The following is an 18,468-nucleotide window of genomic DNA, read 5'->3' on the forward strand; positions in this document are numbered from 1 at the left end:
TCACAGAGTCTTTCACAGCGTCACTGTATGGGTACCGTACTGCTAGTCGCCGAGGAACTGTACGGGTCAGCCTCCTAGCCTAGACCGTTCTTATTTTCATGTACTACAGTCTATGGGCAGTTGAGTCACCGTGTATACATTGGTATGCTGTGCTTGATGAAATTCTAGCCTGTCCGTTCTTCGGCGCCCGGCAGTACTCTAGACTAGTACGGACTTGAAGTATGAGTTGCTTATAGTAAGTGCCAGTTCAACTCTCCCCTCCAAGTCCTCACACTCCCAGTCCTCACACTCCTAGTCCTCACACTCGCAGTCCTCACACTCGCAGTCCTCACACTCCCAGTCCTCACACTCCCAGTCCTCACACTCCTATTCTCAGAGTCAAATGTGCACAGTGGAATGTTGACGGTGATCAGGACCTACCGGATGAAATGAGGACTGGCTGAGGTCATCTTCTCCATGAGTTCACTCAGAGAATTCTGTGACAGTGCAGGGAACAAGCATATAAACATGAAAGACACGTACACGTGTTCCAACATTGGCTGGGAATCCTTGGAGAGGCCCTTAGCTGAGATTGCCTTTACCATTTTTCCATACTTGGCAAGATGCTCAGTAAAGATATAGCACATACTACACTGAGAAAACGATACGTCAATGTGTCACCTTGGAATGTCTTTAAAGTTGGTTGTTCCAACGTCTAAGTTCGTATTGGAATGTCTTTGATATATTTTTATAGACATAATATGTACTGCCTTGTTGCCTTCTCCTGGGAACAATTCTGTGAGGTTCAATGAAATGCCATCCAAGATACTCCAAACGGACCATTCGTTTTCTCATTCTGCTTACCACCAGCAATTCGTGCAGAAGTAGTGCATGAGATTGGCAAACATCCACCTCAGGTTTCAAAAGTGGCTAGATCTGGCTAGCATGAAAACTACAGTGACGTACAGTACTTCAAAGTGATACTAGTATCGGTATTGTTTGCACGTTTACAGATCATCATACCCGGAAGTGATTGGCGACTGTCATCGCTTGTCTTGCTCGCGAACCAGTAACATCACCTTGCCGTCCTCGCATACCCTATGTGCACAGACACACACATAACATTACACAAGTGAATGTATTCATACACATACACATACACATAATGCCACAGACACACTCATAGCACGTGCAACGACATGCAATGCTCTCTCTCTCTCTCTCTCTCTCTCTCTCTCTCTTTCTCTCTCTCTCTCTCTCTCTCTCTCTCTCTCTCCCTCCCTCTCTTTCTATCTCTGCTATTGGCGCGCCTGGTTGTGATGAAGCCGAGACCCACGGTCGGCAGAGCATCCCAGACCACGCCACCACTCCCCTTATTCATGGCTCACACATGACGGGTTAATGTGGCTCTAGTAAAAAAGAAAAAGAAAAGTACGTTCACATAGGCACTCACGCATGCACTCATGCATATGGCCACAAACCAATGACTAGGAGTGTTGAAGTGAAGGAGACCAAGCAATAGTGACACGGAGGCATGAAGTGATGCATGTACTTGTGTGCAATGAATAAGACAATGCTCTAGAGTGGTATTACCTTTGCTCGCTCTGGCCCTCTCCGCCGAGACTGCCGAATGCTGCGACGCGAGGCATTCCGGCCGACACCAAACGGCATGTTGGGCTGTGGTTTGTGGACAGAGCGTCTCTTGGTGCTTTGCCGCGTGCTCGGCTTGATGGAACCAGTGGTGCCAAGGTTGGCGTGGAACATTTCTCGCACCAAGAGAGAAGTGCTTGCTGTGCAGACGAGAGGGTAGACAATATGCAGCACAGCATTGTGCATCAGATTATGCGTAAACACTCATTAGAAATGCAGCATGGCAAACTCCTGTGAACTCTGGAATCTCATACACTGTTGACTTTCAGTGAGCAATCGCCATTTGCCACAGCAGTAAGTGCCGGTTAGTCACTGTCCCCATTGTTCAACTGACGAGAGTGACTGAAGGTGAACACCTTCTAACCAATGATATGTATTTGGTTATCTATTTATGAGCATGTCCGCTTTGAGGTGAACTGCCATCCACAGCTTTGTATAATGTTATGCCAAAAGAACAACAAAACAGATACACTAGCTTGAAATGGCCAGTTGGCTAGAGCCATGTGTGTACAATTCTCAACACCCATCTAGCCCACCACATCTCCGTGCCAATGATGCAATTGTTCGGTGAGCATTCACCTTTCATGGTAATGACAAGAGCTGGAGGCAGTGTGTCTCGGTTCTTGTCCAGAAAACCATCCAAGTTGTAGCGAACCTACAACAAAACAGCGAGACAGAAGACATTGTTGACCAAATATGTCTGAGAGCACCTGCTTTCACATCTACCAAGCCCAGGGAATGCTCCATGATGATATCATTTCCCACGTGAATACAGGTGTCAGACCTACAGCAATACCGTAGGGTGTCCGTCGGGTGCCGAAGAACTGGGGGTCAGCCTAGTAGCCCAGGCCATTCTTACTTCCATGTATTCTGGATTTAGATGTTTAGTTGGGTCACTGTGTCTACCTTGGTATGCGGTGCTTGGTGAAACTCTAGGCTGGTCATTCTTCGGTGCCCCGTTCTTCGGTGCCCCGTTCTTCGGTGCCCCGTTCTTCGGTGCCCCGTTCTTCGGTGCCCCGTTCTTCGGCGCCGGACAGTACTGTAGTGAGTCTGAAGGCACCTGCTTAAGCAACTGCCTAGCTCAGGCAATGTTCTATGATGCTACCATTTGTCACCTGAATGCAGAGATCAGACCGTTGCCACGTGAATGCACTGGTGTCAGATGGCATTGGTGACTCACCGCTCCTGCATAGTGTTTGATTGTGAACGACGGCCCTCCGTCCCGGGGCATGATGTAGATGCTGCGCTGGTTCTTGCCGTGTGTTTTGTGCAGCTTTGTACCCAGCGTCTTGTCCGTGGCACGAGGGAACTTGCTCTCCTCATCCAGCTGTGCAAGGAGACCTTGCCGCTTCTGAAGGGAAACAATGGCGAAAACGTACATGTATCAATGAATGAAGCCTGCTTTTAGCAACCACTCCTTACTTCACAGACACATCGATTGGCCTCAAAAGATAGGTGACCTTTATACAGAGGTGACCTTTTCATACAGGTGGTCTTCATTGACAAGTGACCTTTTATGCAGGTGGTCTTTATATGTAGGTGGTCTTTATATGCAGGTGGTCAATATACGCAGGTGGCCTCTCAACACATGTAGGTCTGGTGTGCATGTCAAAGCATACAAGCATGTAGTTATCTGATATGGTAAGTCTCTTATGGCAGGTAGCTGACTTGTCCTTGTGACTATGACAAGAGGTACGTCAGGGGACTAGATGTAGGCTGAAGAGGGAGATGATGATGTGTGCGCACCTGTGCTCTCTTCTAAAGCGTTTCATCGGCAAGAGTGGGCTGAACAATACAGACTGAACACCCGGTAATGTCAGTATATTGTGTTGTGGTGACAAGCTACGCACAGCCAGTGATCTTACATCTAGGAACAGCTCCAGGATGGGCTTGTTTGTAGTGAAGACAATGTTCTTGAGACTGACGCCCTCCTTAGCACACTCATCAGCCTCCAGCTGGAAGATGTGATTGTTGAAGTAGAGCTGCATCTGCTCATTGGCCAGGTTAATACAAAGCTATGCAGACGGTATCAACACAAGGAGCAGTGGACACAGTCACATAGAAACCTCCGTTAATGCATCATCAGTGCAGCACTTGTATTTAGACTCGGGTGGAGAGCCAAGGATTAATAATATAAGAAGAAAAAAAGGACCAAAGAGCTACAAGTTACGCTATAATATCCACTAACACCACCAGCATTTTATATGTTTAGTTATTCAACTCAATCTTGCAGCATGTTCAGACAACGCTAATTTGGGGATTGCACCAGTGAGTTTCTGCTCTGTGACGTTAGTGCTCAGTCCACTTAATTCAGTCAGAACATTTGTAATCGGTGAATCACTATTACACATAACAAGTTGCCTAGTGACTGCATTGTGCAAGAAACTGGGAGTTGCGACACACTCTGTAGACCTCCTTTGTGCCTTCTGCGTGTAATCGGTGAATCATCATGCCAGAGAGCGATGGGGGGGGGGGGTCATTACACTGCACTGTAATAAGCAGGAAGCTATAACCCTGCAAGTTCCCGGTTGTAGCATTGGGCCATGGTAGAATTACTTGGGGAATCCCTTGTTGCACCATAAAACCCTCGGCAATACCTCGCCATGCCAACATAGGAAACTCAAAGAAAGGAATCTTGATTGGTTGAACCCCTTTAAAAGCACTGTCTTACGGGCTCACCTGCTCAAAGCTGTTGTTCTCAAAGTTCTCGAATCCGAAAATGTCCAGAACTCCGATTGATGAGACACTTGTCCTGAAATCACACCCCACAATGCTATTCAAATGAATAGACAATGAACAAAGCAGCTAGCATAACGATTATAGACAAGTAGGATAGGACACCATAAGGGACGGCACCACTCTTCATTCACAGTGGCCATGATCATGCTATGTAACAGCACAACTTGATGATCTTCCATTTTGCGCCACTTCACTTGATATTGACATCTGGTTTAAGGTCACGCTAACTTACGAATCTTCAGGTGGCTGTAGGTGATGGTTGATGCTGTTGACAATCCAGCTGAACAGCCGTCCGTAGAGCGCCTTGCCAAGGGCATCACGGCAGTCCTTAGCCTGGAGAACATTGCGCTCCCGACGTACTGCTTCGCCTGGAATGTGAAGCAACGAATTCCCGGAGAGCACATGCATCACACTTGCATTGAGCACGAGTCTGGCAGTAGATGCCATACATTGTACTCATAGACTTTTTGACATGCCATTGGGCACACACAGATCATGTCTGTTTAGAAAATCATTTAAAATGCCATATGCAAGGCTTGGAAGCCCATTGGCATACCTCTTGTTACAGTCACGTCCGCCACCAGCGCATCGCCTATCTCCTTGGGACCGACTTGCAGCAGCTGACCAACTGTAGAAGTACACATAGAAATGTAGTGAGCAGTGATTACGCTAGGGTATTGATTGATCGGACTCAAACTATCCGGACGGATGTTTATGTTTAGTTGTTGTTCTCTGTGCCTGTGTACGGTGTACGGTACATAATGCATTATCTGGTAATTTCCCTGATCCAAAAATGAAATTTCCTGGAAAGGTTACACTGTACTGTACTGTGTTCATAACTGGATCAAAGTATGAGAATGAACCTGGTGGTGGTGGTGGTGGTGGTGGTGGTGGTGGTGGTGGTGGAGGGGGGGGGGGGGGTACTGTATGTAGCAGAATTCACTTTATCAAGACCAACACAAGATGTTCGATTCCCAGGAATCACCATAATACACCACCGGATTTTCCAAATTGAATGGTGTAGTGTCGCACACAAACAATTTCACAAATTCGAATATCACAAAGCTGCAGCTGACTACTCGTAGGGTTGTGCAAACCCAAAAGGTAAACTGGAGTAAACAGGTTTCAGTTGGAAAATCAAGAGACAGAAGTCTGGTAGGTACATTACCTGCATAAAGGATCTCGTCGCTCAGTATTCTGGCTGAATCAGACTTGTCCACAGTGGTGAACTTGAGGTCACCAATCAATAACACAGCTGCCAGCATGGACATCAGACACAGCTCGTCCTGGAGCCCAAAGTGAAGCCATCAATAGTAGACAATAGTTAGCAGCTAGGATTATGGATGATGGATGGCCTCTTTTTCTTCCAACAGTAGACATGTTCAACGAAGACGTTAGGAAATACAATGTTAAATTCTTACCGGAGAAGCACACTGCTGTCTACAGTTGTCGCATATAGCAATGTAATCAGCTGCAGCCGTGTGCTAGTGCATTCAGGAATAAATATGAAAAGGAAATTTCGTGTTGCGTCCTTACGTCTGAAGTGAATCCAACAGCCCTCAGGCTCTCACGGAACTCGCGGAACTGCTCCTGATTGTCTATGGTGTTGTAGTTCTTCATTGCTGTTGTGTCACTGGATATCAAGTACCTAGAAATAGAGGAGAGAGTGGGAGCGCGACAGAGGGAGACAAAAATAGAGAGGGACACGCAAACAGACACAGAGAGACAAAGGCAGAGAGAGAGAGAGAGAGAGAGAGAGAGAGAGAGAGAGAGAGAGAGAGAGAGAGAGAGAGAGAGAGAGAGAGAGAGAGAGAGAGAGAGAGAGAGAGAGAGAGAGAGAGAGAGAGAGAGAGAGAGAGAGAGAGAGAGAGAGAGAGAGAGAGAGAGAGAGAGAGAGAGAGAGAGAGAGGGAGAGGGAGAGAGAGAGAGAGAGAGAGAGAGAGAGAGAGAGAGAGAGAGAGAGAGAGAGAGAGAGAGAGAGAGAGAGAGAGAGAGAGAGAGAGAGAGAGAGAGAGAGAGGGGAGAGAGAGACACAGAGTGACAGAGGCAGAGACAGACAAAGAGAGAGGGCCAAATAGTTGTAGGGAAACCTGGTCAAATGACTCCTATCGTTTATAAAAGCGGCCTACAAGACTATTCTGGGGTAGGGGACGTGTGCAATGTGAGAGGGCCACCCTGGATTCACAGACCCCGCCCCACTTGGCCGATCTCATCGGTGGTCAGTTGTTTCACCTGTACAGCAAAATACTGTTCTTAGCAACAGACCATTGGTGCTTAGCAACATCCACTTGATGCTTAGCAACAGACCCATGATGCTTAGCAACAGACCCTTGGTGATTAGTAACAGACCTTTGGTGTTTAGCAACAGACCCTTGGTGCTTAGCAACATACCCTTGGTGCTTAGCAACAAACCCTTGCAAGTTGGTGCTTAGCATCCAATCCTTGGTGGCAATACTCCACGTGGCTCCAACTGCCTCCCAGTGTTAGACAAGCTCCAGATATGCCCAAATTCCGTACCCTCGTCAGACAGCACTTCAGTATCTCCCTCGTCAGACAGCACTTCAGTATCTCCCTCGTCAGGCGAAATTACTGGTCAGTCGGCGACACGCATTTTTTCACAAAAATTTGCGTTTCACCTGCTGGGAGAGTATGCGTGTACTCGAGTCTCATCCTGAGCACGTTTTTTTCTTTCTTTTTGTCAGCTCCAGTATAGCTGTATTTTTCATTGCAAAGCCGTCCTCGATTGTTGTGTTCGTTGATCAAACGAAGTGGACATTCAATCATGAAGGCAGAGGACATAGGAGCCTGATTGGAGTTTCTCGTGGCATAGGACGGCCACACAGAGACACTTTGGGATTTTCTGAATATAAAATACCGTACGCACGATGCTGAGATCAATTTGTGCGATATCAAATTGTTTGTGATCTACCATATCGAGCAGAACGGGATCCAAACACAAGCTTACCGACGGTTAGGCTGCCGACCTGACTGGACAAATGATCCCTGGCTTCACCAGACGCCAGAAGTCGGACACCATGTCCTTTGCCGCGACGTCCATCTCCGAAAAGAACTCCATCTTCGTCGTAAAAAGGCTTGAAATACTCAATATTCAACCGAGATTCGCGGTCTCACCCTTTCTCAAATCGAATCATTTTTTGTTGTAGCAGTTGCAGGGCAGATCCCGCCACTACTTCAACAGAAGATGGCTCCAAAGCATGCCTGGAACAAGCCATATCGAGGTTGCAAGCCACCCCTCTCAGCACTTTTTTTGAAGAAATTCGAAATTTCAATGGTGGAAGATATACTATGAAGAGAATTTCAAAAAGTATGTTTCGCGGAGTGATCGCTCAACCTACGTCATTCAAACTTTGCAGGATGGTTCAGACGTACATGCTAGGCATGGAACCACAAAAGATGATATCATAGCTGACACACAGAGTCACACACACAGCAGATTCGTGTGCACAGATACTAAATTAGTGGACGTCGTCATCTTCTTCCCGCTGATCTCAAATGTACTATGACGTGCTATTTCGCCTGACGGTAAACAAAGTCACAGTCACCACTTCCGCTGCATAGCTCGCTGAGCATCCCATTGCTTTGTAAGTTGCTAATCCCTTCCCACTTTGTGTACGTGCTCTTCATTTTCTTTTTTTTCTCTTCTTCCGCGGTTGGTCTCACCCTCTCCTCAATTCAATTGGCTGTCTTGACATGCCACGAGGTGCAGAAATAAATAAATAAATACATCCTAGGTGCCAGGATAATCAGTTGCCACAGATAAGCAGTCTTTCTGTAAGGTTCATGCGTGTGGTGAAGTTTGTTTACCGGCATGCTACCGGGATACGTTCAGTATACGTACACAGACACTATGGAGCCGCATTTGTTCAACCTATACAGGTTACGCCAAGAGTATATGAAAACCAGAGTGTGCAGCTCGGATGGGTTGCTGTCACGGCGGCAATCCGTGATAACATCATTATAGTGATGCAGTGCGTATAAGCAGGATTCAAGCAGGTCTCTTTCTGCACAACTGCAGCTCAGTTGCACGCACTACGCCATTTACCGCCTCAGATCTGCGCCAAATATGATGTAATCACGGAATTCCGCCGGGACAGACACCCGTAGCAGAAAAGGCCCCAAGCTGCACACTCTGGTTTTCATGTACTCTTGGTTACGCGAATGATTTCATGGGGTGAGTCAACGTATTTTCTAATGGGCACTAAGTATACAGAGCGAGTCGCCAGTAAAAGTGCAGCGCTGTGCCGCGAGTCCGCAACTTTGCCAAAGCATCTCAACTGATTATGTAATTGCACAACCTTGATATTTCATGTGCACATTTAATAGTTCAGTTCACTTGTTGCCAATGGTTACCTGTGCTTTTCGGGTGACCGCAGCAGGATCTGGTTCTTCTCATCCGGTGACAGTCCAGCAAACATCATGTAGAAGATGTGGAAGCTGAGTTCACCTGTTCCCTGCATGACCACTCGCGACTTCTCCAGCAAGTACTCGGCCACTTTAGCTGCAAAACAAAGAGCAAACACGAGCAATGCTTCAACACCCACTGCAAATACGCTTCGAGTTTCAGTGCATAGTCAAACGATCTTCCAAAATCATTTCATTCGTTTCGTAAGTGGATGCAGTGGAGCTGGAGGATTCGGAGATTCAAGTCATCAAGCCGGGTATATCCAGCTGTACAATGTATTATTACGTGATGTGTCTGTAACAGTAATAGCTAGCTGTCTGGAGACTGAGTTTGATGTGCATGAATAGAAACACAATGCATATTGGATATCAAGCGAAAACTCAACAGCAGATGCAAGACCTCTGGCCGCTTCATTGCAACAAGAACAGGTATTGCGATCGCCTGGTTTGGGGAAGGACCTTGTCAGCTTCTATTTTCCGAGCCAGTCAAAACAAGAGCCAAATATAAGCAACAAAGCAATTGTGTAGGATGTACACTAAACCAAACTCACCTCCGATAACCTCTCCTCGGTTGTTGAAGAAGAGCTCCAGAAACTTTCCAAAACGACTGCTGTTGTTGTTCATGACGGTCTTGGCATTTCCAAACGCTTCCAGGAGTGGATTTGCCTGTATCACATAACACATATCACATGACACATATCACATGACATAACGTTACTTGGTCCGCCCAGTTAAAATTGGCGCTTATCTTCTCACTTGGTTTTTTGGTGTTCTGCCTGTGCCACACGGCATGGAACCACCGATTCACCATCCGAACATGACCATTCACCATTGCATCCGACGACATGGCAGCACAAACCGTCACAGAAGTTGCGATCGGTTCGTTTGAGTCTTTTTGACGGAGCTGCCGCCGACGAACACTTCCGTCAGCGCAAGAAAACACTGCAACCTCCGCTCGAGTCCATAAAATAGGTCAGGATGTTCGCATTTCAGAGCGATGGAGAATACAGTTTCTGTCTACTCCCAGCTGTCTGATGGCAAGGATTGTTTACCCCGGGGAGGTATAGAAAAGCTGAAAAAGCGCTTCGCGAGCTTGAATTTCAGTGCTTGCACAGTACAGCGCCTAGTGAAGGGCTATCACCAGCAAATCGCTGACGAAGAAACTGCAGCTCATGTCGATGTATTCAGTAAGTGAGACCAATCCGGCGGACACACTTTGAAGCTCACAGAGGACAGGGCAAAGAAGCTAATCAAAGGAAACACCAAGTCCTGAGAGAAACACCCGTGCAAAGGACTTTCAGGAAACAGAAACACCCGTGCAAAGGACTTTCAGGAAACTAGCCGAAAAGCCTGGTGCACGGCGTTGTAGGTGCAGTACACACAGGTGGTACATCAAGCGGAAGCTATCACTGCGCTGCATGTACAAGCACCAGCGGCTCGCGTTGGTATGGGTGCTGATCAGCAAGTACGACAAGCGCAAGAGGCGATTTGAAAAAGGACACTGATATGGCGTTGCCTTTTTGTCTCAAACAAAGTCGCATTATTGCGACGAACGGGGATAACACTTACAGTCAACATGCGGGCAGTCTCACTCAGCTTCTGATGGGAAGGTGACAGGCACGCAATGCCTTTGAGCGTGATTCGAGACGAGGAGAAGTGGAACAAGCTATGAAACGGCCCGTGCAGCAGCTGTCCGGATCGTACGTTTTGAGCTCTTCCTCCAGCGACGATAGTGGCGAGGAGGATGTGTAACTTGCTTGAATTTTCGACTGAGTTGCTGACTGACATGTAAATAATCATGTATATAGTGCTTTGTGATCGTGGCTTGCTTCAAATATTCGTATTTCTTTCCTGAGACAAGTGTGAAGATAAGCGCCAATTTTACCTGGGCGGACCAAGTATAACATATCACATGCTTCTAAACCAGGTCTAAACACAGTACACTGCCATAGAACTGGGATTCATGTCATGGTGAGAGCATTGGCAGTACATGTACTCCATGCCATTCACAGTTGGTCCATGAGGGAACATCTGTAGTTAAGGGCCGTGTGATGACTTCAGTGGAACACTGCACAGATTATCTGTTACCAATCGAAACATGAACACTCCAGCAAGTCTACATGCCCAGTACAACGATGGCTAGTCAATGTTTGACCCAAGATTCACCGTGACAACGTTACCCCCACTTTACCTGGGATATCTTCGCCGCCAGACCTTTCTCCTCGCTGTTGGCCACATTGAGCAGGTGCTGCAGAATGAACTTGCCACTCTCTGTCTTGCCAGCACCAGACTCGCCAGTGATCACGCAGCACTGGCTTCTGCGCTCGGCGGTCATCGCCCGGTACATGCGCTCGGCGGTGGCGAAGATGTGCGGCGGCAGACACTGGTGGTTCTGGAGGCCGATGTAGGACACGCTGGCCTGCAGTGAGCAACATGCACGGTCACGGAGCAATTCAAGGAGAATGTGAGGACGATTCGCAGACTTGAGGACTTGATTCACACACACATATCTAGGCGCATAGCTCGTATGTAGCACGGGGGGGGGGGGGGGGGGGGGGCATGTGCACACCCACCCACAATTTTTCGCATTTGGTTCAGCATGCACGTAATGACCATGAAAGACATGCACCTGCCATCCTACACATATGCGACGTCCCCCCCCCCCCCCCCCCCCCCCAGCTACGCCCCTGCATTTCTGCATTATTGCTTCCTCGGGTCATTTTACTACTGGATTTGACCCACAGCCCATATGAATATGATTTTGCATCCCTTTCTGAGGACACTGTCCCGACAAATGACCATCCTGTTGTTCTCGTCAGTCTTGGCATGCTGAACCATGTATGCTACGAGGTGATTTTGGAACTATAGCCACCGAATAGAATGCCACTGCTTTTCACGAGTACCTTTGCTTTGTGTGGATGGTTCTAAAGCTCCATAGTTCTTGGTTGCCAACATGAGATCTGCAACGTTGTGTCAAGAATTTTCTTGCAAAGAATTGGCAACAATTATCTACTACATGCTATACTCTAGTATTCGACAGTGAATTGTACTTGGCCTCACTTACTCCAGTGGTGAAATATTTCATCGGCCGGAACGGGTTCACTGCAATCAGGATGTCACCGACATAAGTCTAAGAAACAGAATATAAGCACAAGCACACGTATAGCTCATTATCATCACCCATTATTCATTATCGATCATGCAATTCATATTACTACACATGAAACCAGATCATTTCGGAAGGCAGGGCTTCATCTAGTGGGTGCATGGTAGGGAGGGAAGTATGTACAGCTGTACAACATATCCACTACCCATGCACAACCGTAAAAGTACACATGCCGTATCCAGGCAACAGGGTGTACACATGGGTTGAGCCACTGGAAGACAACCAGAGTGTACAATTTGCTATGTGGGCCAGGTGCTGACCTGGCAGCGAACACGCAACACACTTCAGAGCCGGAGCGTGACTCTGTTTCCAATGTGACCTACTCACATAGGTTTGCTCCTCGTCATATCGTTGGGACAACTCCGACAGCAATGTCTCCTCAGACAGCTCGGACAGCAATGCCAGATCATCAGAAGATCTCTTCGGCAGTAGATCGACCTACAGAGAACGTGAAAAACAAATCACGTTTACTCCTACAGGTACTTGCCATCTAACATCTGTATTTAACCATACATGTACTAGGGAACTATACCATATGTATGCAGTACACAAAGGGACACAATGCAAATTCCGCTGTGACTCAGAGTTTCATTGTGTGCCTTTGTGTACACCGCTCTGCCTGAGTCAGGTATTGAGCATTTTTGCAGAACCTAAGCCTACTGCCTCTGTGTATATGTATGCAGTAGATAGGTGGCAAGCAGAGTTAACTGTACACTAAACGATGTGTCATTTGCCCTCAGCTAGACCAATCGGGTGATTTGCACACTGCTGACCTGCTGTGCTCACTGCTGCAAAGGAGAAGGAGGCATAGACCTGGCAGCCGCAATTTTGAGGGTGCTTGCAAGAAAAACAATGAGTGAAGTACGGTGTTGTGGCGGTTGGCTGTAATGTATGAGAGTCGTCAGTTATTCAAATGCCACTGAAATAGTCGGCAGCAAGTGCAAGCTCTGAAGGTGGGAGCGGCCGGCTGCTTCACAGTTGTAGATGGATTAAAGAAATGTTTGAACCAACCTTCATATCCTCTCTCATCCTGTGCTGATCCTCCAGTTCCTCACTCTGCATTTCCTCCTGCTGTTCTTCAAGCACTTCTTTAAGGTCACTATCCATCATTGTCTGGAACTCGAACAGCTGCTCCTTCTTGCTAATGCTCCCAGTGCGGCCGGCACTGCAATCAGATCAGCAGGCAACGAGAAGATATTTACAACATTTGCGTCAGTACGTGGGAATAGTCTCATCACAGTAGCATTTCACACAATGTTCATGGTTTCGTAGACACATGATGCATAACTTAAGTCTTATCTCCACGGAACCTTGGTGATATTTTCCACCAGGGATTCAATAGAATTCAATGGCCGGGTAAACTCATACCTGTGTTTGCTGTTTGACCGTGGCCTCTCCATGGAGTCGATGTCATCGTTTGGTCCACCAACAAGGTCAGAACTGGATCGGCGGTTGACCATCAGAGACACTTCAGTCAGCACGGTTTTGATCATCTTCTGAATTTCTGCATTCTCCGTCATATCTGCGAGTTACGTACATGTGCATGTGCAGAGGACATGCATCTTGTTACAAACTAAGGATGCAGACTTGGTATCAGCTCAAGCCGGCATGCAGTGTACAGTTTGTACAGTACATGTACTTGCTCTTTTAGGAGATAAATGGCTGGCAGGCTTCTGCATCACTCTGCTATGTTACCATGGATACGCAGTGAGATCCTAGCACACTCAGGGAAGCAGAGTCACATCACTGGTCCCACACTCTCACACAATGAGTACTTGTACAAAGCCAAGGAGAGGAAGGCGACTTTGTCTTGCGAGAGTACCGAGTACGCCACATCAAGCTTACACCGTACGTTGACAATGGCGGGAAACTTCATTTGTTTATTTATACTCAGACATTAATGGAATCTACCAATCCCCAGACGCCACAGATGATAGTGAAGGGCATGCCCAGGAATCTACTATACGGGGGGGTGCAGAACATTCACAAGAAAATTTAATGCAAACTCGACGCAGTGCATGTTGAAAAAAAAGTTACATCGATGGTGATGACTGGAAAGAAGGTGTTGGACAATGGATGCTATGGTGCAATGGGTGTGGATCTTTAGCACTGCCGAACCTAGAAGTAGAAAATCTTGGCAAGGATTTCAAGTAGAAGCGTGGTGACGGCGGTGTTACATAAACACATGTGACAGCACGCACACAGGGCTCGCGCATGAATACTGGCCCACATAGTAGAGTAGAATGATGTCAAAAAGCCAGTACCAGGGTTGAACTCCTCGCAGCGTCAGGCGAAATTACTGGTCAGTCGGCGTCACGCATTTTTCACAAAAATTTGCGTTTCACCTGCGGGGAGAGTATGCGTGTACTCGAGTCTCATCCTGAGCACGTTTTTTTCTCCGTTTTTTCAGCTCCAGTAAAGCTGTATTTTTCATTGCAAAGCCGTCCTCGATTGTTGTGTTCGTTGTTCAAACGAAGTGGACATTCAATCATGAAGGCAGAGGACATAGGAGCCTGATTGGAGTTTCTCGTGGCATAGGACGGCCACACACAGACACTTTGGGATTTTCTGAATATAAAATACCGTACGCACGATGCTGAGATCAATTTGTGCCATATCAAATTGTTTGTGATCTACCACATCGAGCAGAACGGGATCCAAACACAAGCTTACCGACGGTTAGGCTGCCGACCTGACTGGAAAAATGATCCCTGGCTTCACCAGACGCCAGAAGTCGGACACCATGTCCCTTGCCGCGACGTCCATCTCCAAAAAGAACTCCATCTTCGTCGTGAAAAGGCTTGAAATACTCAATATTCAACCGAGATTCGCGGTCTCACCCTTTCTCAGATCGAATCATTTTTTGTTGTAGCAGTTGCAGGGCAGTTCCCCGCCACTACTTCAACAGAAGATGGCTCCAAACTATGCCTGGAACAAGCCATATCGAGGTTGCAAGCCACCCATCTCAGCACTTTTTTTGAAGAAATTCCAAATTTCAATGGTGGAAGATATACTATGGAGAGAATTTCAAAAAGTATGTTTCGCGGAGCGATCGCTCAACCTACGTCATTCAAACTTTGCAGGATGGTTCAGACGTACATGCTAGGCATGGAACCACAGAAGATGATATCATAGCTGACACACAGAGTCACACACACAGCAGATTCGTGTGCACAGATACTAAATTAGTGGACGTCATCATCTTCTTCCCGCTGATCGCAAATGTACTATAACGTGCTATTTCGCCTGACGTCTGTGACTGGTTACTTACCCATGGCTTTATCTCCAGCATGGGATTTGACACGCGGATTTGCACGGTTCTTTAGCAAGTGACGCACCATCTTGGTCTTTAGAGGTATACAGAGAATATACACGCGCATGCACATACGTATGCACACACACATGCACACACGCATGTACACACTCATGCACATGCACATGTAGACACAAACACGTACACACACATGTAGATAGGTATGCAGTTGAGTTTGATACACTCAACAGTACAAGTAAATGGTGACAAATGTCATCCTAGCAAAAAGCAGTGCAGGGCTGCCGTCAAGTTTGGTGAGTGCAAGCATGATATTATCCATTTTCCGTGTTATCATGATCCTACCTGATCCCACTTAGCTGCGAGGTGCAGTGGAGTGAAACCCAGCCTGTCCTGTGAGTTGACATTGGCACCATGCTCCAGTAAATGAGAGGCAACCAGTCGGTAACCATTCACTGCCGCAATGTGAAGCTGGCCATGACACAGAACAAAGTATACGAACAAAAACAAAGGAAGCATGATAATCATATACATGTAGAGGAGCCAATTATTGCTCTCTACTATGCTATAATTGTTTGTTTGTTTGTTTTTTATTATTTCAGTTCGTTGCCTCAACAGTACAAAGTACAAATATCAAGAGGTACCTGTCTCACAGTTGCATGACCGAAACATACACTAGGGTTTGCTGTTCGACCCTCTTTGACGTTGTACATCATACTGCTCAGCAAACAAACTAAAATAGATCAAAAACCAACAAACAGTTCGTAGGTGTTCTCCATGGTAACATGCTGCACGCTTGCTTCTGTGCTTACCAGTGTTGCGCCCTCGTCATAACGCTGCTCGATATCACCGCCTTTCTTGGTCAGGTTTCGCACATCCTCCAGCATTTCCTTGGCAGTTCTGTTCCGTAGGTCCCTCATACCAGCCACCGTTACTCCTAGCAACAGACCATTTTAAAACAATTATCAAAATACAGTAAGCACAGTATGGGGAAAGAGGGTTGCCAAGGACAACAAATGCTGTTAGTGGTGGCAGAGTCAAACATTCTTGATATGAACGTAATCTATTTCTGTCAAAAGCTGAAGTCAATTCCACCTAGTGAACAGATTTCACCCCCTAAAAGCAAAGCCTAGGAGTTGTATAGCTGATGAAAAACATCATGTGCTTTTCTCTGCATCTAGTCACGGTGCGGATCAGTGCAGTGCCATTATGAGCACAGAAAGAAAGAGGGAAATTGGGAGAGGTATTAAAAGAGAGAGAGGGGTGTTGTGAAAAGATATGTTGTTTTCCTGTGTGATGGCATTCCCCAAACTGTCTGGTCTAGTCGCGTGCATGTGTGATATGAGCATGCGCCATGTTGTAGTCGAGGGTCCTTTTGTCAGTCTTCTTGTTCGTCTCTGTCAGAGCAGTTTGCTTTTCCGTCTTGTAAATATGACATAATGTAACAAACCAGTCTTGTCCTTTGTGTCCTGCGTCCCGGGGAACGGAATGGCTGAGATTCCGTTACAACGTGGTGCCGAAACCCGGGACGCAGAGGATGAGTAAGTTTGTCATGAGTCTGTTCGTCGTCGTCAACAACTAATACAAGTAATAGTACAACTAGAGAGTAAGCGTGGGGATGGAGGAGAGACGAGGAGCTGGTGGAAGCGGAAGAAGACGCGGAGAGGAGGCAGAGAAGGGTGTGGACCGGCAGAAGCTGGGGACTGGAGCCTGGGACGGCAGGTACCGCATGGAGCGTGTGGCCGTGGCTCGCCACAGGCCAGTGGATGAGTCTGGCATCACCGACTGTGTGTCGTCCTTGTTGTTCGTCTTGTTGTGTTGCTCGCTGTGTTGTTCTCTCTCTGTTCAGTTCGTTGCTTGTTGCTGTGTTGTTTCAGTTTGGTTGTTGTCGGTATGTTGCTCTTCTCGTCGTTCTGTTCTGCATTAATTTGCGTTGTAGATTTATTTTGCGCTGCTGCACGCAGGTTGTTATTTGTTGGAGCTTTGGCTCTCGTGTTTCGATTGGCCTTGTGTGCCTGAGTTGAGAGCGTCGGCTCTTGTGTCTTGGTTTGGCCCTGTGTCGTGGCCCAGTTTTGTTGTGCTACAATGTAAGCTGTTGGTTGGTTTTGGTTTTTCTGTTTTGCTGTGGTTCCTTTTGCTGTTGTGCATGTGGAACGTGGTGTCGGTTTATTATTTTGTGGAATGTCATCAAGGGGGCAGGTGTTGTAAAATGATGTGTTGTTTTCCTGTGTGATGGCATTCCCCAAACTGTCTCATCTAGTCGCGTGCATGTGTGATATGAGCATGCGCGATTTTGTAGTCGAGAGTCCTTTTGTCAGTCTTCTTGATCGTCCCTTTGAGTTTGAGTGTTGTCTCCGTTTCCGTCTTGTCAATATAAATAATGTAATACAAACCAGTCTTGTCCTTTGTGTCCTGCGTCCCGGGGAACAGAATGGCTGAGATTCCGTTACAGGGGGGAGAGAGAAGAAGAGTGACGGAGAGAGAGCGAGAGAGAGCGAGAGAGAGAGAGAGAGAGAGAGAGAGAGAGAGAGAGAGAGAGAGAGAGAGAGAGAGAGAGAGAGAGAGAGAGAGGGGAGAGAGAGAGAGAGAGAGAGAGAGAGAGAGAGAGAGAGAGAGAGAGAGAGAGAGAGAGAGAGAGAGAGAGAGAGAGAGAGAGAGAGAGAGTAGAGAGAGAGAGAGAGAGAGAGAGAGAGAGAGAGAGAGAGAGAGAGAGAGAGAGAGAGAGAGAGAGAGAGAGAGAGAGAGAGAGAGAGAGAGAGAGATAGAGAGAGAGAGAGAGAGAGAGAGAGAGAGAGAGAGAGAAGGAAGGAAAGAGCTAACCTTTAGACTCCATGTGTTGCTGTAGCATGGACTTTGTGGATGGGCCAGCATGATCAACAGCAAAGTTAGCATCGACATCCAGCAGCAACGCATCAGCACCATACTGTTACCACAATGAGACAAATCAGCAATCACAGACACACAGCATAGGTACCCTTGCCACTTGGTAATTTACATTGCTTGCCCATATAGCGCATCATGGGATAACACCACAACAACTGGAGAACATAAGCCTCGGATATCGAAGATTCCTATTACTGTAAAGTAAACCCCACCATATATGGTGGATTGCTTTAGAGGGTGATTATGTTGTCACCCCACATGCATAACAATACTAAGTGATGGGCACTCGGTCTTAGGGGGTATGGGATGAAATCTATGTTCAACTTTCCGTAGGGGCTATTTTCGCACAGTGATGCCT

The 18,468-nt window shown here is 47.1% G+C and overlaps 1 protein-coding gene across 2 annotated transcripts in view; it reads right to left on the reverse strand.

Annotated features, from left to right (window-relative positions):
- Positions 1-18,468, reverse strand: part of LOC135810056 (unconventional myosin-XVI-like) — a 33,122-nt gene that overhangs the window by 11,849 nt on the left and 2,805 nt on the right. The window contains exons 4-25 of one of the 2 annotated variants that reach the window (XM_065323523.1): positions 18,048-18,150; positions 16,040-16,164; positions 15,573-15,698; positions 15,228-15,303; positions 13,325-13,478; positions 12,968-13,121; positions 12,284-12,394; positions 11,855-11,920; positions 10,982-11,209; positions 9,342-9,456; positions 8,740-8,887; positions 5,905-6,016; positions 5,537-5,654; positions 4,925-4,996; positions 4,601-4,736; positions 4,309-4,381; positions 3,495-3,644; positions 2,810-2,980; positions 2,209-2,284; positions 1,573-1,769; positions 1,003-1,077; positions 421-476 (exon numbers count right to left, since the gene is read on the reverse strand). In XM_065323523.1, the coding sequence (XP_065179595.1) occupies positions 421-476; positions 1,003-1,077; positions 1,573-1,769; positions 2,209-2,284; positions 2,810-2,980; positions 3,495-3,644; positions 4,309-4,381; positions 4,601-4,736; positions 4,925-4,996; positions 5,537-5,654; positions 5,905-6,016; positions 8,740-8,887; positions 9,342-9,456; positions 10,982-11,209; positions 11,855-11,920; positions 12,284-12,394; positions 12,968-13,121; positions 13,325-13,478; positions 15,228-15,303; positions 15,573-15,698; positions 16,040-16,164; positions 18,048-18,150 (2,642 nt within the window). Of the gene's footprint in view, positions 1-420; positions 477-1,002; positions 1,078-1,572; positions 1,770-2,208; positions 2,285-2,809; positions 2,981-3,494; positions 3,645-4,308; positions 4,403-4,600; positions 4,737-4,924; positions 4,997-5,536; positions 5,655-5,904; positions 6,017-8,739; positions 8,888-9,341; positions 9,457-10,981; positions 11,210-11,854; positions 11,921-12,283; positions 12,395-12,967; positions 13,122-13,324; positions 13,479-15,227; positions 15,304-15,572; positions 15,699-16,039; positions 16,165-18,047; positions 18,151-18,468 lie in introns of both variants that reach the window. The other variant, XM_065323522.1, reaches the window with a different exon arrangement.

The sequence above is a fragment of the Sycon ciliatum genome, chromosome 2 (genome assembly GCF_964019385.1).
Source record: "Sycon ciliatum chromosome 2, ocSycCili1.1, whole genome shotgun sequence".
Taxonomy (NCBI): Eukaryota; Metazoa; Porifera; class Calcarea; order Leucosolenida; family Sycettidae; genus Sycon; species Sycon ciliatum.